This window comes from Staurois parvus, unplaced genomic scaffold, assembly GCF_062004578.1.
Source record: "Staurois parvus isolate SC_StPar_1 unplaced genomic scaffold, SC_StPar_1.0 ptg000686l, whole genome shotgun sequence".
Classification (NCBI taxonomy): domain Eukaryota; kingdom Metazoa; phylum Chordata; class Amphibia; order Anura; family Ranidae; genus Staurois; species Staurois parvus.
In genome coordinates, this window is record NW_028318482.1 from 824,816 (window position 1) to 847,976 (window position 23,161).

Below are 23,161 nucleotides of genomic sequence, written 5' to 3' on the forward strand. Positions count from 1 at the left end.
TCACTTTCTCCCTAGTGTGTGCTCCATAGGAATATATACCAGAAGGGAAGTGAGAAGTGTTGGTGGGGGAAATTGCCTCACTTGGGCTTTGGATATCCATAAAGATCCAGAATCTAGCACTGTCAGAACCAAAAACAATTGTATATAGATGATAAAATAACAAATATAAAACGGTTAACCAAAATAAAATGATTTCAAACCTATTTTAAGTTTCCCCAACTTTCTGTGTCCAGGCCTGCTCATCCGTCCCTGTACAAATGCAAACACTTGGATGTGCAGTGACACACATACAGCTGCAGCCTGTTGTGTGATTTGTAATGGCGGCTGTATACACACCTGCCACTCCTGGCCACATAAACACACCTTCCACACTATGGTCCTTTGTGCCCATGTGAATAAGGCCTAGATACCAGTGAATACTCTCATACAGTTGCAAGAAAAAGTATGTGAACCCCTTGAGATTACGTGGAGTTTTGCATGAATTGAGCATAAAATGTGCTCTGAACGTCATCTAAGTCACAATAGAAGAACACAGTCTGCTGAACATAATACTACACAAACATTAGATGTTGCCATGGTTTAATTGCACATAACATGTAAACATTCACAGTGCAGGGAGGACAAAGTATGTGAACCTTTGGACTTAACTGGTTGACCCTCCTTTGGCAGCAATAACCTCAACCAAACGTTTCCTGTAGTTGCAGATCAGACCTGCACAACGATCTGGAGTAATTTTGGACCACTTCTCTTCACAAAACTGTTTCAGTGTAGCAATATTCTTGGGATGTCTGGTGTGAATCGCTCTCTTAAGGTCATGCCACAGCATTTCAATCAGGTTGAGGTCAGGACTCTGACTGGGCCACTCCAGAAGGCGTATTCTGTGCTGTTGCAGCCATTGTTTTGTTGAATTACTTGTATGCTTTGGGTCATTGTCCTGTTGCATCACCCATCCTCTGCAGAGCTTCAGTTGGCGGACAGATGGTCGTATGTTTTCCTGCAAAATGTCTTGATAAACTCTGGAATTCATTTTCCCATCAATGACAACAATCCGTCTAGGCCCTGAGGCAGCAAAGCAGCCCCAAACCATGATGCTCCCTCCGCCATGTTTTACAGTGGGGATGAGGTTTTGATGTTGGTGTGCTGTGCCTTTTTTTCTCCACACATAGTGTTGTGTGTTCTTCCCAAACAACTCAATCTTGGTTTCATCTGTCCACAGTATATTTTGCCAGTAGTGCTGTGGAACATCCAGGTGCTCTTTTGCAAACTTCAAACGTGCTGCAATATTCTTTTTGGACAGCAATGGCTTCCTCCGTGGTGTCCTCCCATGTACTCCATTCTTGTTTAATGTTTTCCTTATTGTAGATGCGTCAACAAAAATGTTAGCATGTGCCAGAGATTTCTGTAGGTCTTTAGCTGACACTCTGGGATTCTTCTTTACCTCATGCAGCATTCTGCGCTGTGCTCTTGCAGTCATTTTTACAGGACGAGCACACCTAGGGAGAGTAGCAACAGTGCTAAACTTTCTCCATTTGTAGACAGTCTGTCTTACCGTGGACACATGAACATCAAGGCTTTTGGAGATACTTTTGTACCCCTTTCCAGCTTCATGCAAGTCAACAATTCTTGATCGTAGGTCTTCTGAGAGCTCTTTTCTGCGAGGCATGGTTCACATCAGACAGTGCTTCTTGAAACCAGTAAACCCAAAACAGGTGTGTGTTTTTTAAGGGCAGGACAGCTGTCAGCAACACATCCAATATCATCACACTGATTGGAGTCAAGGTTGGCTCACTCCTGGCTCCAATTAGCTCTGGGAGAAGTCCTTAAGCTAGGGCCTCACATACTTTTTCCTCCCTGCACTGTGAATGTTTACATGTTATGTGCAATTAAACCATGACAACATCTAATGTTTGTGTAGTATTATGTTCAGCAGACTGTGTTCTTCTATTGTTGTGACTTAGATGACGTTCAGAGCACATTTTATGCCCAATTCATGCAAAACTCCACGTAATCCCAAGGGGTTCACATACTTTTTCTTGCAACTGTATGACATGTTCTCTAGCCCTGGCACAAAATCTTTGAAGTGTATTATGCAATGCCATGACAAGGTCAGAGAGATCATCTGTTTTGGTACATTATACCGCGTCTCTCGCTAATAGTAGGGAAGATGTACACAAAGGTCTGATGTCCCTTAGATACAACAGTTGTTACAATGTTCAATCCAGAAATACTGATTGAATTGCCTGAGTACGGTAATAAAGAGAGTCCTGAAATTATAGTCTGCTGAGGGTACTTGAAGATTGGAGCTGAGCAACACTGCACTGAAAAAACCGCAGTCCTACTTTTAATGCTCTAATAATGCAACCCATTTATTTCCATTAAAAAAAAGGAATGCCCTTGAATGAATACATGTATGATTACAAAAACCTTTTCTGCAGCTCTTCAAATTAGCAGAAGGCAGAGAATTTAAATGTGAAAAACACCGAGGAGTGGATGGGAAGCTCTGACAGATCTCTATGAATATTCACTCAAAGCTCTGATCCCATTGATTGAGAAGCGCAGTTCACTAGATTGGCCATTCTCAGCTGCTGATAGTATAAGGCTGTCTAATGAAAAGACTGTTCGTGAACTGATTTTTTTGCATTATAGACTTGTTGTAGACTTGAGCTTCTCCTTCTGACAGGCATATCCATTAAAAATATGCTGCTGTATACCCACTCTCCTTTTTCATGTTACCATTACATTTGGTATAAATGATCTAGCATGCATGTAAATATGTTTTCCTACATTTTTTTTTTAGTGGCTAAAAATGGGTTTTCTATGTGGTCACAAGTGGTTGTACATGTGCTTAGGTAGCTTAGCTGTGTGCGGTGCTGGCAAGCACAAACTACTGTATGTACAAGGGGTGTCCAAGTCAAACTGGGACTTTATATAAGAAAAGAACAAAAAGGAGTGGAAACTGCATTTATTTTTTTACATACTCCTCTGCTACATTTATACACTTATCCCGGTGTTTCACTAATGTCCGGAAAGCTTCGGCATAGAAGGATTTGTCAGTGCGCCTGAACCATCCTAGGACAGCCTGCATTACTTCATCATCAGTGCTAAAATGCTGACATCCGAGGAACTCTTTTAGGGGTCCAAACATGTGGAAATCACTCGGAGCAAGGGCCGGGCTGTACAGGGGATGTGGCTATACCTCCCAGCTGAGTTGCTGTAATGTGTACATAGTGCAATGAGCAGTATAATCTCATGCATTGTCCTGGAGAAATAGGACGCACTTTGAGATCAAACCAGGCAGTTTTTTCAAGATGCGCAAGCACATTACTTCCATGATGGTCATAAGCGGAAAACTGTCTTTGTACCCAGTTTGCACTAACTTTTCGAAAATGCAAATATTCGTGAGTGATTGTGTTCACTGTTCCCAAAGAAAGATTTGTCTTGTGCAGTTTCACAACAGATTATGCATCAATTATCTAGGATCAGGCATTCCATGCGCTGAATGTTCATAGGAATGACTGCTGTGGACTGGGAACCACCATGGCCAGGATTGTCACAGACGGACCCACAGCCATCTTTGAAACGTTTACACCATTCAATTGTCTTACCGCGGCTGAGCATCTCATCACCATACTATGCTTGAAGTCTTCTGTAGATATCTGCGGGTTTTAAGCCTTCGTGTACAAGAAACTCCATCACCACACGCTGTTCCATACATGCATTAACACTGTTGTCTGCCATCTTGATTTACAGTCTCTTGACTGGCCTGCAACATGTGCGCCACCCATCAGTAATAGGACACATTTGCGACTTACTAATGTGTGTAGTACTGCCATGCCAGCATCCTTTTTATACCTCCTGTAAAATTAAAAGTCCCGGTTTGACTTAATGTCCTTAGAAGATTGCATTGGAATTGGTACTAAGGCCCAATTCAAGACAGACCTTTCTTTTTTTTTTTATTTATTTGTTTAAGTTTTCCTTTTAGTGGGGAAAGTTTAGAAATTCTGTCAGGTTTAGAAATGTCACTTTCTATTTCTTAAGGTGGTGCCAGAGCAGGAAGTGAAGGTGAATATCCCCAGTAAGGACACAAACCATAATCTGACAGGTTCTTACCCTTCCCGACTGAACTAAGACTGTTTTTTGTTTTTTTTGGGGGGGGGGGTTTAATGTATTCTTTTGTGACTTGGGGTAGGAAAGCAAAGAGATTTTATCCCCAGCACAGGTAGACTGTAATAAAACTGTCAATTCTAATCCTGCTTTGATCCAACTACAGCTGTGTTCAAATAAAAGTAGACAGCAATTAATAATTTTTTCAAGTTTAGAGGTGATGATTTCCATTTTTTTAAAAACATTTACTACAGGATGTACCCATAACACTGTTTTTAGGGCGCAACGGTAGCAGTTATTGCTTTTGTAACTCTAACTGTATCTTTCCACGACCCCATATGAGGAGAGGGCAGCCCCATCTCTGGCTTATTCAGGTGTGTGTGTGTGTGTGTGTGTGTGTGTGTGTGTGTGTGTGTGTGTGTGTGTGTGTGTGTGTGTGTGTGTGTGTGTGTGTGTGTGTGTGTGTGTGTTTATTTTTTAGCAGCAAACTTAAGGGTGGCCTGGTAAATGCATAAAAAGGAGCTGCATTTAATAAATATTATACTTTTTTTTTCCTATACGTATATATGTTTCACCAGACAGGAAGTGATTAAAACTGAGCAGCAATTGAGACATCAATAAAAGCTGATGGGGTTCTATCTAGCCTTCTCCTCCCTTAGCTAAAATGTTTGCTTTTCAAGCTTTACTTTCTGAAACAGGAAATGTCTATAAAAGAGTCCCAGATAGTAGTAAAAACCTAACAGGGGTTCCATTCCTTCCCAACTCTATCCAAAATTAAAAATGTTTGGACTGGATGTATAAATTAATGCACACAAAATTCCAAAGATATGTATTTTGTTTAAAATATTAACATGACTGGTTGCAAAAGTTCCTTAATTCATGATAATTCAGATACACACAGAATGGTATTTTGCACATGCTGGACCGAAATAAGAGGATTAAGCCACGACCGGAGAGGTTCCAGAACTGCAAGGACTATTTTGACCTAGTGATCACCTGCGAGGAGAGAGTTTATGATCAAGTAGTTGAAGGTAAGAATGTTTTTTCTTAGATATTGCATGCAAAGAAAGGCTCGAAAGCTAGCCATATAAGGTTCAACTCTCGGCCGGTTCGGCAGGGACTGGCTGTGATTCGAACCATCTATGGCCAGGCTGATTGCACTCAATTCAGTTATTGCACGACTTTGGTACAACCAGCATATCGGATTTTTCATGCGATTATTGCCAGCGGCTATAGCCTCTAGCAATAATCACTGTGTTCTCCTTGCAGGGCCAGCTGGGGAAAACACAATAGGTCTGCAGGAGGGATTCCCCATCAACGCTGACTGCGATTTTTCTTTAATGCAACTCATGGTCATCATTGCATCATCTATAGCTGGCTCAAGTTCTGAGATTGGACATCATAAACTTACTGATTTTGCTATTATCATCATTATCAAACAAATTTAATCAGATTTCTGGAATGTCCAGCTCCCCCACCACCAGTGGCCATCTCAGAGCCAAGCTTTGGTATTCTGCTGCTGCCTTATTCTTTACAATGTAAAATAAATGGATAAAGTGAGAGTGACATAAATGAAGTAGGTGGAACTGGGAACTCTGATACTGATGTCCCTGAAGTTGGAGGGTGAGAGTGACGGAGCTCCCCAGCATCATCCCAAGCTGGAACAATCATGATCAGGCAGCATTTGCTTATAAATCGATCATAAATTGACCTAGACTGATAGTGTAGGCCAACAGTTTGTAGTCAATGATGACTAAGTGGAATTCCTTAGAGAATTGTGCCCAAACAGGCAGCACGGGATTCCTTCTTTTACCTTTGTCAGCCAGAGGAGTGCCTTCTGTGTGTCTCTTTTGTAGCGTGTTTCACTTAGCTTCTTAGGAGCCCACTAATTAGAATTAAACTGGCCATACATGTGTAGATTTCTCTCTTTCACATAGATTCCTCCATCAATGCTAAACAGCTTACATAGAGTAATAGAGTATTGAACTGTATTGTTACTGTACTGTCTCCCTCCATAATGTAAAGCGCTAAGCAAACTGTTGGCGCTATTTAAGTCCTGTATAATAACAATATTCTGCTATCTAGACTGTGTCTGTATCTGATTGGATGCAAGCACAGTTCAGCATAAGATTTTCAGACATCCTCCTTTGACAAAAGCTGATAGAATGACATTTGTAGAGTGGAGAGGTGCTGACAGGGCAAGACTCAGCTTGAATTTTGTCCAAAATTCAAACTGTGTATGATCACCCTTACTATCCACCATCCTCTTGTTTCTAGAGAATACACTTATTAGCAACTGAGACACTCTTATTGGACAAGGGAATTTTATTTGGTCTGAATTTTATGGTAGCTGGACTCCTTATTAAAGCTAGTTCCAGAGAGGCACACAGAGGAACCTTTTCTGGCTAAGTTTGCTATTAATTGTTAGTCAGGGAAGACAGATCAAACTGCATTGAGAGAGAGGAACAGTAAAGCACGAGCGCAGGGTACATTTTCTAAAGTTTAGGTAGATCCTACATACCCAGTTAGCAGATTTCTATTTATTTATTACAGGTATTTATATAGTGCTGACAATTTGTGCAGTGCTTTCCATTTATTGTACATTCACATCAGACCTTTCCCTCAAGGAACTTACAATCTAAGGTTCCTACCTCGCATGCTTAAAAATAATAAGGCCAATTGAGACAGGAGCCAATTAACCTACCAATGTGTCTTTGGAGTGTGGGAGGAAACCAGAATGTCCAAAAGATATCCACACAAGTACAGGGAGGACATACAGGGGCTTGGCAAAAACAAAACCAAACGGATTCCTCCATCCACACAAGCAAGGTGGATGGAGGAATCCTCCATATGGGGACTCTCAACTGTTCAAATACACTGATCAGCAGCTGCAGCCACTGATCGAGAAACATTTTCCTACATTCTTGTTCTATAGAAGACAATCTAATGATCAACTTTTGTCAAACAGAGATGCCCATATGCAGATCGAAATTCGATCAGTTCTTGCTAAGCCTAATTTTCGATCCATCTATGGCCAGCTTTAGTAAGTGTTGTCATTCTAGAACTGGAAGGGTTACTGGCAGGATCACCAGGTTAAAGAAGAATACCAGGTATGGATATTTTTACATAGTACGTTGGTCCAGCCTTGACCAATGTAACATCGCATTTACCATACTTGTGGTATCCCCCTGCAAACTGAAAATCACTGTATTAGGCACTGCTACCCCGGTGATCTCCCCTAGCTTCTGGGTCCAGTGCTAAGTGGCTGCATCTCCACTTCGGCCAGTTATGGTATATCCATAGTTACATTGATCCAAGCTGGACCCATATAACTGTAAAAATGCCATACCTGGAATTCTTCTTTAAAATAAAGGGGGGGGGGAGCCTGAAAAAAAAAACTGACAGCCTATGGCATCAAGGACTGACGAGCTGCAATATATTACATTTTTATTTTTAGGTATAGATACACTTTACCCTGCTGGTGTTTTTTGTTTTTTTTTTTACCTTGCTGGTGTTTTTTTTTTTTACCTTGCTAAGGTTCAGTATTCCTTCTTGCTAATGCTATGCTCAGCACTGCTGAGTGATTGCTTTGTTGTAATGCTGTGTGTTTATTTTTTGTCTCCTTTACAGACCTGAACTCTAGAGAACAGGAAACGTGCCAACCAGTACATGTAATAAATGTTGATATTCAGGATAACCACGAAGAAGCCACATTAGGAGCCTTCTTAATTTGTGAACTTTGCCAATGTGTAAGTTTGTAAATATTAATTTGGTGTATTGTAGCACATTTCATTAAAAGTTGAAATGGCATGTACACATGGCTCTGCATAACTTTGTATCTCGTGCTGCTCTAAAATCATAGTCCTCCAAGCTGGATCATCCGCAAAGCACCCTAAAGCAGCAGCCTAGGGCCTGGTAGATGTCATTCAGCCCAGCTACAACCTTCATGCTCCTGCAGTATACCGGGGGATGGTGCAGTCAGTCAAAGCTCTGTTCCTGTCTGTCACTTCACAAAGGAGGATATGCTTGTAGGTAGTTGAAGTCTGATTTGCATTGCCAATGTGGCAATACAGGCAATTCAAATAAGGCTTCTTTGTGTATTTGCTTGCTGCTTTGCCTAGGGCTCCATTCTGCCCTAATCCCTATTCCCACTTGCAAATGCGGCTGTTTGCAATCAAATGTGAGACTGAGCAGAGCTACAGTACCCTGCAATTAGCTGGGGTGGGAAGTCCCTTTGAAAACAGTGGGAGGCTGATAGCTCCCACATCTATTCATGGCCACTAGCATGTAGTCACTTATGGAGACAGACAATCTGTATCCAGGGTCAAACATTCACAGGTAATAACTCCATAGGTGATTACATGGGAGCACCCACGAATAGCTGCAGGAGCTATTAGCTTCTCACTGTTTCCAATGGGGCTTCTCCCCCTGCAGCTAATCACAGGGAACCCCTGTATCTAATTGCAAATTATGAGTATAAGAGCTACTTCCAGTGAGCCGAGGAGTTCCACTTCCAATCAATATATGTAAACCCAAATTAGGCAGTGGAATGGCTTTTGTTGTGTACAAATTTCAACTATAAGCATCAACATACAAATAGAAAATTCCTGCAATCGGGAGAATCAGAGAAAGAAAATAAGAGGAAAAACAGCAGCAGAAGAAAAAAAAAATTGAGTTGGGGTGGAGGGGATCTAACCTCACTCTTCTGTTGCAAGGGCAGCACAGTATTCCTTGGAACAGATGAAGTGTCCAGTGAAATCGCGTACGCCTGAATTTCTCCCCTTTGCTGGGCATCACAGCTGTAATGCTTTCCATAGAATTAATTTCAGCTATCTTGGTAAACCACAGCGAGAGTGTAGGAGGGGAGTCCTGCCTCCAGAGTGCTAGTATGCAGGCCTTGGCTTCATTCAGCAAGTGATTCAATATTTTACTGTATTTCGGGAGGTCAGAGAGGTGTAACAGATACTTTGATGGGTCCGTAGTCCAAGTCAGTGAGCTGTTTGATAGTCCCCCCGACTTAGAATCAGAAACCCTCAAGCTTTCTACATTTCCAGAAGACAGAATAATAATGATAGAAAAGCGCCACACCTTTAAGAATAAATAAATGCAAAATATATATAGCAGCAACTCCAAACCCCCCAAACATTTTTGGGCATAAAAATGAATAAACATAGGAATGCGCTAATACTTTAAATAAACAACCAATTTAAAGTATCCATAAATTAATATGTGGAAGTCCAAACACCATAAAAATATCCCAAACTCATCATGTGAAAATCATAACACCGTGATCAATCCACCACCAGATAAATTGGATAAACTCACCAGAGCTACAGTCAGGTCCATAAATATTGGGACATCGACACAATTCTAACATTTTTGGCTCTATACACCACCACAATGGATTTGAAATGAAACGAACAAGATGTGCTTTAACTGCAGACTGTCAGCTTTAATTTGAGGGTATTTACATCCAAATCAGGTGAACGGTGTAGGAATTACAACAGTTTGCATATGTGCCTCCCACTTGTTAAGGGACCAAAAGTAATGGGACAGAATATCAATCCACCACCAGATAAATTGGATAAACTCACCAGAGCTATATGCTGATCAAATTATAGACCAGCATAACCGCTATTGCTCTGGGAGCGATGAATGTAGCAATTTCCAGACTCTTTGATGCAATGCTCTGCAGTGGTCAGTAAAATTCCAGGTAATAGGAGGCAACACTCTGCAGTAAAGGGAAATTTCCGGACTTTAAGGAGAAACACTCTGCAGCCAATCTTTCATAAATGAACCTTTTCGTGAATCGACAATCTCCATAAGTTATGGGACCACACTCGGGACAAAGAGAAGACATGATGGTGCAGCACGTTTTTAAAACAATATTCGTTTAATACATACTCGCAACACTCACAAGATCAGGTGTCCAGACCGACACCAGCGTATATAACACAGGCAATGAATGAGCTCCGCTCACCGCGGATCACCTTCGACAATCACAAGGAGTGTACTGACGTCAAACATCCAGTTGGCTACGCCCTGCGCGTTTCATCACCACAACATCCCCGTGAGGACATTGTGGTGACTAAATGCGTAGGGTGTGGCCAGCTGGATGTTTGACGTCAGTACGCTCCTTGTGATTGTCGGAGGGGATCCGCGGTGAGCGGAGCTCATTCATTGCCTGTGTTATATACGCTGGTGTAGGTCTGGACACCTGATTTTGTGAGTGTTATGAGTATGTATTAAACGAATATTGTTTTAAAAATGTGCTGCACCATCATGTCTTCTCTTTGTCCCTGAGTGTGGTCCCATAACTTAGGGAGATTGGTGATTCACGAAAAGGTTCATCTATGAAAGATTGGCTGCAGAGTGTTTCTCCTTAAAGTCCGGATATTGCCTATACTGCAGAGTGTTGCCTCCTATTACCTGGAAATTTACTTACCACTGCAGAGCATTGCATCAAAGAGTCTGGAAATTGCTACTTTCATCGCTCCCAGAGCAATAGCGCTTATGCTTGTCTATAATTTGATCAGCATATACAGTCAGGTCCATAAATATTGGGACATCGACACAATTCTAACATTTTTGGCTCTATACACCACCACAATGGATTTGAAATGAAACAAACAAGATGTGCTTTTACTGCAGACTCTCAGCTTTAATTTGAGGGTATTTACATCCAAATCAGGTAAACGGTGTAGGAATTACAACAGTTTGCATATGTGCCTCCCACTTGTTAAGGGACCAAAAGTAATGGGACAATTGGCTTCCCAGCTGTTCTATGGCCAGGTGTGTGTTATTCCCTCATTATCCCAATTACAACGAGCAGATAAAAGGTCCAGAGTTAATTTCAAGTGTGCTATTTGCATTTGGAATCTGTTGCTGTCAACTCTCAAGATGAGATCCAAAGAGCTGTCACTATCAGTGAAGCAAGCCATCATTAGGCTGAAAAAACAAAACAAACCCATCAGAGAGATAGCAAAAACATTAGGCGTGGCCAAAACAACTGTTTGGTACATTCTTAAAAAGAAGGAAAGCACCGGTGAGCTCAGTAACACCAAAAGACCCGGAAGACCATGGAAAAAAAACTGTGGTGGATGACCGAAGAATTCTTTCCCTGGTGAAGAAAACGCCCTTCACAACAGTTGGCCAGATCAAGAACACTCTCCAGGAGGTAGGTGTATGTGTGTCAAAGTCAACAATCAAGAGAAGACTTCACCAGAGTGAATACAGAGGGTTCACCACAAGATGTAAACCATTGTTGAGCCTCAAAAACAGGAAGGCCAGATTAGAGTTTGCCAAACGACATCTAAAAAAGCCTTCACAGTTCTGGAACAACATCCTATGGACAGATGAGACCAAGACCAACTTGTACCAGAGTGATGGGAAGAGAAGAGTATGGAGAAGGAAAGGAACTGCTCATGATCCTAAGCATACCACCTCATCAGTGAAGCATAGTGGTGGTAGTGTCATGGCGTGGGCATGTATGGCTGCTAATGGAACTGGTTCTCTTGTATTTATTGATGATGTGACTGCTGACAAAAGCAGCAGGATGAATTCTAAAGTGTTTCGGGAATATTATCTGCTCATATTCAGCCAAATGCTTCACAACTCATTGGACGCCGCTTCACAGTGCAGATGGACAATGACCCAAAGCATACTGCAAAAGCAACCAAAGAGTTTTTTTAAGGGAAAAAAGTGGAATGTTATGCAATGGCCAAGTCAATCACCTGACCTGAGTCTGAATGAGCATGCATTTCACTTTCTGAAGACAAAACTGAAGGGAAAATTCCCCAAGAACAAGCAGGAACTGAAGACAGTTGCAGTAGAGGCCTGGCAGAGCATCACGCAGGATGAAACCCAGCGTCTGGTGATGTCTATGCGTTCCAGACTTTAGGCTGTAATTGACTGCAAAGGATTTGCAACCAAGTATTAAAAAGTGAAAGTTTGATTTATGATTATTCTGTCCCATTACTTTTGGTCCCTTAACAAGTGGGAGGCACATATGCAAACTGTTGTAAAACCTACACCGTTCACCTGATTTGGATGTAAATACCCTCAAATTAAAGCTGACAGTCTGCAGTTAAAGCACATCTTGTTCGTTTCATTTCAAATCCATTGTGGTGTATAGAGCCAAAAATGTTAGAATTGTGTCGATGTCCCAATATTTATGGACCTGACTGTAGCTCTAGTGAGTTTATCCAATTTATCTGGTGGTGGATTGATCACGGTGTTATGATTTTCACATGATGAGTTTGGGATATTTTTATGGTGTTTGGACTTCCACATATTAATTTATGGATACTTTAAATTGGTTGTTTATTTAAACTATTAGCGCATTCCTATGTTTATTCATGTCCAGAAGACAGGCTCAGTTTCTTAGTTCAGAATACAGAATGGCACACAATACGTGGTAGGTTAACTGGATCATGTCCATAAATTGGACTTAGTATGGGTATGTACTGTATGCATGTGAGATAGGGACCTTAGATTGTAAGCTTGAGGGCAGGGACTGGTTTATATAGCGCTTAAATTGTCAGCGCTATATAAATGTCTGTAGTAATAATTCATAATTGGTTGCTGTGGGAAGCTGCTATACCTTCCCCCCAGGTTCTGGTTTAATAAATTAGTGACAGTGTAAATCACAAACAATCAAACCCAGCATAGCATAAAACGAATGCTTTGACGTTTCAGTCGTAGAGAGAAAGCATAGTGTATTTTCAGTTCTGATTTCTAATACGTCTTACATTTTTTTAGCATGCATGTTTATGTTGTTGATTTAGATAGATAGCAATTTCTAGATTAGCCAGTAGGTGGAATTCAGTGTCTTAGTGCAAAGCCTTTCCCATGATCACTCTCTTGCTTGTGCTCGCTCTCGTGCAAGCTATCTCTCTCGCACATGTGGTTGATCTGTCGTCCAATCGAGGTATAGGTGCAGAAGTGACACCCTTGAATTCCATTATAAAACGGTGTCACCCTCCAGGTTGTGCTGTCTGGTAGAGCGGTATTAATAAAAAAATCAGCTGCACAGAATTGGTAATGCAATGGCAGATAAAACTGTAAATATGTATTTTAAATCTGTAAATCTCAGCTTGCCTGGCTTCAATCCTGGATAAATCCATCACAGACCCTTTTTTGGATGAGCCTAATTGTGGTGTTGCAGTAACTGCAAGTATTTGCTTCCCCGGGAAGTAATGATTACAAACACAACTATTCCAATGCATCTGAGGAATCTGTGAATATTTATTTATATTGATATTGTATTTTCATGCACACTTCTTACTAAGTATCCCCATCTCCTAATATTACAGATACAACATACAGAAGATATGGAGAATGAAATTGACGAACTATTACAAGATTTTGAAGACAAAAGTGGCCGAACCTTCCTTCATACTGTCTGCTTTTATTGATGCAAGTCCAGCCAAGCCTTATTCTATCTACAATATATCATTGTATTTCTGAAAAACAAAACTTTACAAAAAAAAAACCCTTTTTTTGTTTCATTTTGGTTTTGTTTCCACCCTCTTGTGTTTCTCCTGCAAAGTGTTTTCCTTCAGGTATTTTGTCCAAAACAAGCAGGGATGTACAAATGTTTGTGTGTATATATGGAAAAGAAAATATAGACTGAAAGACTTATATCAAAAAAAGAAGAAAACAGAATTTCTTATGATTGTGCTGCATAAGTATTATTTTAACCCTTTTTTTTTGTTTTTTGTTTTTTTGTTTTTTTTTTAAAAAGTGAGCTTTCTGTCTGAAGAAAGATTTTTGTTTTGGTGCTAGTTACATTTAGACTCCTTGCTGTCAGAGGGTAACAGCACACTGTTAGGTCTGTGGTCAGCTCCGCTAATAGCACTGATGGAGAACTTCAGGCAAAACACTCATTTAAGAAAGACGATCAGTAGGAATAACAGATTTTTGTGTCTGCTTTTGCTTTATGAATACACAGAGAAGGTAACGTCCTACATCAGATTTTGGCATGCTATAGCTTAAAGGGCTGCTTGTGAAATGAGAAATTCTGAGTATATTTGGGACAACACATATCTGCTGTTAGTTTGGCCCTCAACATACACTATCTAGCCAAAAGTTTGTGGACAAGATTTTGAAGTGCGCCTGTGAGAATTTGTGCCTATTCAGCCAAAAGAGCATTTGTAGGGTCAGGTACTGATGTTAGATGAAAAGACTCTGCGTTCCAATACATCCCAGAGGTGTTCAGTGTGGTTGAGGTCAGAGTCCTGTGCAGGTCACTTGAGTTCCTTGTCACCAAATTAATCAAACTGTGTTAATGGAGCAAGCTTTGTACACAGGGGAACAGTCTTGGTGGAACAGAAAAGGATCTTACCCTAATTGTTACCACAAAGCTGTATAGAATGTCTTTGTATGCTGTAGCATCAGAGAACATTTCCTTGGAAATGCCTGAACCATATAGTAGATATGATGGTCAGGTGTCAACAGACTTTTACTTTTGGTCATATGGTGTATGTAGTAATCTTGTATGCTATATGATTTTGAACAAACTAGACACACCCCAAAACAGTGCTAATATTTAGTATGCTAGCTGGGAAGTGGAGCTGCTGGAGTTTAGTAGCATTTTTTTTTTTTTTTTTAATGCCAGTGGTTTCTCACAAAAGGAGATAAGAAAAAAAAATTGTTATTGAGTTGATGATTGCTCCATGATCTTATTGTGAAAGACAACAGGAGCCACTAATCCTTACATAAATGCTCTCTGACAAACTTGTGTGACTTTGCCCTAACTCCAGTTTAAGGATTTCTGGAGCTAATGCCTGGTACACACTATAAGTTTTTTTTTGGAACTAAAAAAGCCCTCAGAGATTGCTGTACTAACACAAGCAAAGTTAGTACAGCGATCTCCCCCACTGTGTTGTGTTCTGACAGAGGGACTGCCCCTCTTCCAGAACAAACAACTCGCAGTCATTGGGTGAGAGCACTGATCAGAATCCGATTGGGTGCTGGTTTTCCAGCATGTCCATTTGACAGATCTGATCGTGAGACTGGCTTCTGTTGGACAGGGAGCTGTACACATGGTCGGTTTCAACTGTACTGGTTGATTTTGAACAATATTCGGCCCGTGTGTACCTGGCTTAATAGATAAAACTATGACGATAGTTGTGATCTGATATTATGAAAATTATTTTTATCGGTGGATGCTTTTATTTTATTTGTGTGTGCTGACTGAAGTTCTCATTCAAGTAGCTTATGGCGGATTACAAATATGAATGCTAATATCTGTAATATACTAGTTAATAAATTGAAAAGGTATTCAAAAGATGGTGTCATAAGTCTTTTTTTTTTTTTTTTTTGTTTACTCTGATGTCTAGTTGCATCTGTGCTTAAAGGCATTATAAACCTTCTTACCTGCATCTTGTGTTTTTCACCGGCATAAGATGTGCATTGATCATGCACTGCAGTTTCATGGTGTCATTTGTTGCTCTGTACGCATAGCCTATAGAAGAAAAACTGTTCAGATGATTCTGAATGTAAAAAAAGAAACCGATTCTTCCATCCACATAAACAAGGTGGATAAAGGAATTTCTACCCCCCACCAGGACATTGTATTCTGACAAGGGGACTCTGTCCCTTTGGCAAATAGGAACAAGTAAAGTGAATGAATGGACATAGGGGAATTGACCATCCATGACACTACAAACTACAGCCGCAACATGTGAGTCTATCATTACACAGTAAGGCAAATATGGGACACAGAATATAACTACACCAAAACCTGGTTAAAACAAAAAAACATTTAAAAGTGTACAATGCCTTTTTATAGCAAATTATTAAAGCAACTAGCATCCAACCACACTCCATTCCTTACTCTGTACTGGGCACTCATTTATATCTTGAAGACTCTTAGTATGCCATTGAGCTGAGCATTTGACCATTAGGAATTCCTACACTAGTTAATGTTGAATATTGCCATTACTCCCCTATTGTGCTGGATTCCATTGAAAGGTTTAACATGTTGAGGAATTACATGCTACATCATTAGATTGAGAGTCCGCACTCCCTGCTCTGTTCCTGACCAATTTGTCCCGTCAGCATGAGGTAGATTCTTCTTTCCATTGCTCCTAACTGCAAGAGGCAAGTAGTTCACACCTCATGTTGGTGCCTACAGTGACCTGGTCACAATTGACCATTGATCTTCTCTGCTTAAGCATTTGTCTTTTGAGTAAAGAAAGTTTATACCTGGTGTTTTCTTTGGGTTGTGCCTATTACCACAGTGCAACACATCAGATCCCAAGTACCAGGGGAGCAGGACACTCCAGCTCATGATCCACTAACTGTTCTAGGGTGGCCTGCAGCGTTTCTCCTAAGGAACCTGACACTCACAGCCTGGACTGTTGTCCATCTTGTCCACTGCTCAAGCCAACTCACTCCTCAGAGTCTTCCATAGCTCTGTTCTGGTGTGGCCCCATATTCTGTCTTATCCAGGAAAGAGTTATCTGCAGCTATGCTAGATTTTATGGGCCAACTTGCAAATATGATTGCTGACCCTGACCAAAGAAGCTGTAAGCGTTGTTCTATGCAGACTTCAGAATCTTTGACATTCCTGCAACTATAGCAGCCTCCATGCCTTCTGCTGTGAATGTAGTCCGAAGACGTGTCTAACAGGTATGTATTGGATGACTGTTCCTGACAAGCCTCAGTCAGCTGAAATAGATCCCAGGCTAAAAGTTACCATATCTGTTTTTATTAATGCGGTGTGAGTTTCATGTAGAATAGAAAAACCTGTAGCTTCTGCCACTGCTGTTACCATTCTGGGATCCCTGAAAGGACCCATGACTATCAAAACTTTTCTGGTATACTCAACCTGCTTTGTACAGAGACTGGGCCAGTCCTAACAAATTATTTATTCCTCTCAAATGCTTCGCAGATACATATCCATTTGTGTTTTTCCTTAAAAAGTGGCCTGACCCTAGTATGGATCCGGCAATATCCCAACTTAATAAATCGCTGACTGTACCTATTGAGCATGCTTCAATGTTTAAGGATCCCACTGACAAACATTTGGAATCCATTTCCTAATCATTATTTTTAACTAGCAGGCCCTGCTGTAGCTGTGATGTCTGTTTGTCAGACCTTAGGGAAGTAGACTCAGCTGATCTCAAAGGATTCAGCTACAGTCCATACTGACTCACTAGTTGTAGAGCTATTAGAGGGTTTTTTTTTAACTGCATTAGCAAGCTACAGTTCATACTGACTCTTTAGTTATAAAGTGCATAGAGCTTTTTACTGCATTATCAAGCTACAGTTCATACTGGCTCTTTAGTTGTAGAGCGCTTAGAGCCTACATTATTGTGTTGAAGGTCTAGTTAACTGTTATCTATTATCTGTCTTATGTTTTATGTGCCTTTTGATTGTGAACATCTTTTTAATGCTTCCCACGGCTATTTCAAAAGACATCACTAGCGGTAAGAGTACTTAAAAAACCAGCAGAAGAAGCTGAAACTTTAAACTGGCAAATCTTGTACCACCTCTGAGGCTAAAATGAGTTCCTTCTGTTTCTCCTAGACTTTTCATTCCAAAGCCAAGCCTAAGGGAGGAGCCAGTACAACCACATACCCTGGTTCTCCATGTCAGTAGACAAGCTCCCTTCTCATCCCGGATGCCTGGATAAGTGACCCAGTTGTTAATTTACTAAAATCAAATAGACTGCGCTTTGCGGGTACAGCTGGGCTTATATTTCCCAGAGCTTAGTGAATGTGTTAAAGCTCTGCTGATTTCCATCATCCAGTTATGTGCAACCAAAAATTAGTTTTTTTTTTGTTTGTTTGTTTTTTTTACTAGCACCTGATCTGGTATTCTTTACAAAATAAAGCTTCACCACATTCACTACGCTCTGGGGAAAATGAATGCAACTAAACCTTGCAAAGTGCAGTCTATTTGCCTGTAGTAAATCAACCCCCTAGTGTCCAGGGGCTACAAGCTACAATTCATTCTCTACTTCTGCTCTGTTTAATTTTATCCAATCTACCTGTGTCTCTCTAAAGGATAGCAGACCTCTATTCTGCTCTTGCAGACCTTTTAAATCAAGGACTTATTGCAATTGTATCTAGAGAGGAAAGGTTTCAGGGTTTTTACTCCCTTTTCATTGTTCCAAAACGAAAATGAGGTATTCACCTCATCTTGAACTTGAAGGAATGTCTTAATTCGAGTCCAAAAGTTCCGCATGGAAAACACCACCCATGTAATAGCCTTCCTTCACCAGGAAGACTTTCTGGTTTTGGTGGGCCTACAAACTTCTGTGTCCCCATGTCTTCTGTGTATCAATGTTATTTCAGGGTTTTTTTTTTTCCTGTGGGAACTCAACACTACCAGTTTGTTGCCCTACAATTTGGTCTATCATCCACACCTCCAGTGTACACCAGGTATCTGACTCCTGTGCTGGCCTTACTATGCTCTCAGGGTATTTCCATTGTGGGATATCTACACAACCTAGAGTCAGCTCAAACTCTGACTTCCAATTTGATGTAGACAGTTCAGGCCCAAAAAATATTGTTGGTTTGTTGCTGAACCTTCACTGGACTCCATACATTACTTGAAGTATCTGGGTCAAGTCGTAGACACATACCAAGCCAGAATATTTTTCCTTAAGGAACGCTGACTCTCTGCTCACACAACCTGACTCAACAGTCCCAGAGTCATCCAATTCTGAATCTGCATGAGTGTTCTGAGTTGATGATAGCATCCTTCAAGGCCGTCCCTTTTGCTTTGTTAAAATTCAGACCCCTACAACACAACAATCTGTCCTCATGCGTCAAAGCTGTCCAAACTTGCTTGTTCGTGACCTGCTGGTTCATGAATTCTTCCAGACACCACTACTGTAAAATATCTAAACAATCAAGAGTATGTCCAGTGCTTCAGGACAAATTATAAAAGGTGTTAGCCTGCAGATGACATTCCAAGCCTCTTATCAGATTTTCAATCCACTTATGGCAAATGGGTCCAATAAACTGTCAAAATCACCAACTGTGCGTCTTCTTACTTTTTCTTCCCAAATATCTTCAACTCATCACATGTGAAACCCAAAAGAAACTCCTATTGTGTAGTATTTTTAAAAAATAAATAAATGGAAAGAAAGATATCTATATTGTGCTCACGTGAATATACCAACATCAGTGCACCTCCAGAGATAAAGTGCTCGACCCACCACTTGTGTGCCTCTTACCAAATAATCAAATTAAAACCGCATATCATTCCATTCCAGGTAGGTAAGTGGATCAACATCCCTTGGTGTTCCTCCTCTCGGTATAACAAAATGGATCCTTTAGGGGACAGGGTATGGTAATCTCAGCCTCTCTCCCAGTCTTCTCTGTAGTCAGCTTCCCCATAGATCAATAGTTAAAGGACATGGAGAAAGCAAAAAGAGCTTGTAGTGCAAAAAATCCCTTAACAGCTTTACCAATATGCTTACATGTAAGAAGGTATACAGACATCCAACACTCAAAATGGCCACCTGGGTGCTTCCAGTCCTGTCTTCTGACATCACTTACTGACGCTTTTTGTCCATAGACTTTTGCAAAGGAATATGGCGCTTCAGAGTGAAATTATATGCTGAAATTAGTGTCTGTGTTATAGGTAGGATAAAAAAAGCAAAAATGTGCACCATTGATTCTGGGCCCTACTACAGGTACAAACAACAACTAACATACACATATGTGGTATCGCTGCAACCATCAGGAGCAGGGGAATTTATTTTGGGTTGTCTTGGGTAGTAAACTATGGTAATAGAAAGAAATATACAACTAACTTTTAATAAAAGGTTGTTTTTGTTTCTACTATTTTGGGCCAGTTTTCCTTTGATAATAAAGAAAAATGGGAGATATCCAGTACCATCTACCATCAAAATAAAACCTTATTTGTCCCGAGAAAAACAAGGTATAATCCACCTGGATACACAAAGTAGTTTCGATGACATGTACAAATTTACTAACACAGGTCAGAGTTGCAAAATTGTGTTCAGGTAGTAACATTTGTTTTACCCTCAGATACCAAGGCATATCACAATATTTCCAACAAACACATTCCTGAAGATGGCTGTCCAGTGTGAATGGGTGTTGCAGTGACCACCGGTTCGAACCGTAGGAAGCTTTTGTATGCACTTTGTGACCACTTAATAAAGCTTTGGACCCGTTGAAGAAATCTTGGTGTGCTGATGACATTTATTTGCATTCTCTGTCACTAAGGGGTTAAATTATATTTGTATACATTGTTAATTTTACAAATATCTAATGCAGTATACATCCATGAAACTCAGTTTAAAAAGCATTCTTGCCTTTCGAAAACGAAAACCTAGCACTGCCTGCATACCTGGAAGCACCCTGTATATCAGCAAACCATATAGGTCCTGTCTCTGCTAGGAGAGATGAAGAAGATGTTTCCTTCCTGCATGGTCACTCTGCAGTCTGTGGATTATATTCATATAATGAGTTTAAATATACCGGTGATCTTGAATAGAGCTCTCCAGCTGGGAAACTAAACATTTAAATAAAGTGTTGCATATTTGACATAATAATTAAAAACTCCTGTTAATTATTGTTTTAGTATCAAAAATGAAATATATATTTTGCTCCTATCAGCCAGCAAACAATGAACAATGGGCAGACAAAACAGCACAAAAACCAGAGGAAGCCCTTAAATCTTTCTCTTTTATCAATTTCTCCCTGTTCTGTCATCTTTTCTCAGGATAAAAAAGTGGATTTGAATGGACAAGGTGGAGAGGCAGGGTGGTAACGTCTTGAACTCCACCTTACTCAATCAGAGAATGCCTTGTATTCACTGAAAAAATTACAAGGTGTTCTCTGAATGGTGGCAGTGCCAAGTGAGTGATCCCCTGTAGTTGCAGAAGGGCCACTCAGTTCAGGACCTGGAAAACTGATGCTATCACTGTAGTAGTGACATCTACTACAGTGATTCGCATCTTCCACAGGGATCAGGTGTAAGGTATGCATATTTACATAGGTCCAGCACAGGGCAGAGGTCCAGGCACGATGGCAGTACTCTAGCAGTGCGGGGATTAACTCACTAGCTAGCAGTGAGCCTGGGGCAGAGAGGGCTGTGAGGTCAGTAGCATCTGTAAGGTGGGATGTCCTGGGGGTTTGCGGTCCAGTCAGTGAAGGAGGATGGGAGGGGTACGTGGGGTCTGGCTGCAGCATAGATCTCGCATAGCAGCAGGCAGGAGAGAGCGACCAGGGCGAGCAGAGCAGCTGCTGCCCAGGGTCCACTCTGACATTCATATATGGAGTTGGGCGCGTACTCGTTGCTGTGGTAACCCAAGACTTGGTGTTGGTTTACCATGATAACAGGCTCCGCCCCCTCGATGCTGGTCCTGCACAGGGAGCATGGCCTTTGTCTCTGGTGGGCATGGAGTGCGGGAGAAGCAGGACCGCGCAGTGCCCGTTGTAACAGCGTATACCCAGAGATGGACGCGGTTCAACCATTTTGGCTTCAACCTCCATCTTGGCAAAGGAATTAACCATCCTGACAAATATATTTCTCCCTCATTCTTCCCCCCTCCCTCCTTAGAGAGGCCTAGCGACATTTGGCCAGTATGTGTGTGAGTTGAGAATCTCACAGGAGGGTCATAGGAGCTATAAAGCCCCCAAGGGAGCCGGGGCCTCCCTGTCCAAAGAACCTGCAAATTGTAACACCTCGTAAGAGATAAGGCAAGCTTTCCCAGGAGTTGAAAGAGATTCCAACCTAATAAACCTAACTCAGCATAGGTGACAGAATCAGATAAACACTTTTCAAAAATTTCTCCCCTGTTTCATATCTTGGAAAATTAGAGACTTACATTAAAATTGGACCTATCGTCAGATTGGCCACGAGAAGGCGAACAGTTTGATAGGTCACTCGCATTGTCTCAGATACATAGGAAAACAGAAAAGTATATCTCGTGAACCGTACAGTGTATAATTTCATAATTCATATCTAATCAATCCTCAGACGTGTCTGCATAATAATCTACCCACGGGTGGAATGTCACTTGTGCAGCTGGAAAGTTATGGGCCAAAATATGAGTTAGGGGAGATTTTGGCTCTAGTTGAGGTATCCACCCATACCTACACGCCCTAAACGGGGCATTGGTCCTTGACTTCAGAGACACCCCCTGCTGGGGACTACAAAATAGGCTGTCAGGCCTAAGAGTGTGGTTGAAGATATCTCCCATTTTAACATCAATACCACCTGGGGAGACCCGTGCCCTTTTGCTCTGAAACTTGGATCTGCTAACCCAGGACTTTGGCAAGTACCTTAACCCTTTCACCTCTCTCTGATATCTCTTTGCTGTGCTGTTGGTCTCTGTATGTTTATATATATATCTTAGTTACATCTTGTTCTGTAAATATTTTTATTGCACCCGTTTGACCTTTTAGTAATAAATCTTTCCTTCTGAAAGTGTTGAACTGTTTCTATAGCGCTTTATTGCAATTTATGAATTCCTGCCTCTAAAGAGAATGCTACTGTGTTTGTTTAACTCTCTGTATAAAAGGCCTGCGGTGACCGTAATTATGCAGACGATTATCTCAACCATTATAGTGTTTTAGCTGATATTGCCGAGTTTCCTCTTTCTCTGTACAAAAAGAAAGTGGTGGCAGTTTGAAGGGTTAATTGCGTAATTAACCTGACCCAGTAACAATCGCTCAGGCTGCCGGTACATCGATTGTGATCCAATTAGCTGGAAAATCGTTGTGCAGGGTGCAGCTGGGTGTGGCATTGTTACGCATGTGACATCGCCGTTTTAGATCGGCTAGTCCTTCGGTCACGAGTTTGGTGAGAAGGGCTGGGGTCTGACGCCGCGATCGTGACACCCGTGGATACAGGGAAGGGGCACATGGCGACAAGAGTGTAGCCTGCATGTGGCAAATCTACATGCAGGCACCGCAGGGAGGCCTCCTGGTCAGGGGCTGCATACCTTCTTCCCATACAGCAGTTCAAAGAGAGATGGGGCAGGTATCGTTCCCAGTCTGGCTCTAGGTCCACAAAGGACCGTAGTATGGCCTTCAGGGTCCCGTTGAAATGTTCACACAGACTA

General features: G+C 41.3%; 1 protein-coding gene across 1 annotated transcript in view; it reads left to right on the top strand.

Annotated features, from left to right (window-relative positions):
* SSU72 (SSU72 homolog, RNA polymerase II CTD phosphatase) overlaps positions 1–15,394 on the top strand; it is an 87,834-nt gene extending 72,440 nt beyond the window's left edge. The window contains exons 3-5 of the mRNA XM_089652549.1: positions 4,996–5,135; positions 7,735–7,853; positions 13,419–15,394. Coding sequence (XP_089508675.1) covers positions 4,996–5,135; positions 7,735–7,853; positions 13,419–13,520 — 361 coding nt within the window. The 3' untranslated portion in view covers positions 13,521–15,394. The remainder of the gene's footprint in view (positions 1–4,995; positions 5,136–7,734; positions 7,854–13,418) is intronic.
* Positions 15,395–23,161: the final 7,767 nt, after the last annotated feature.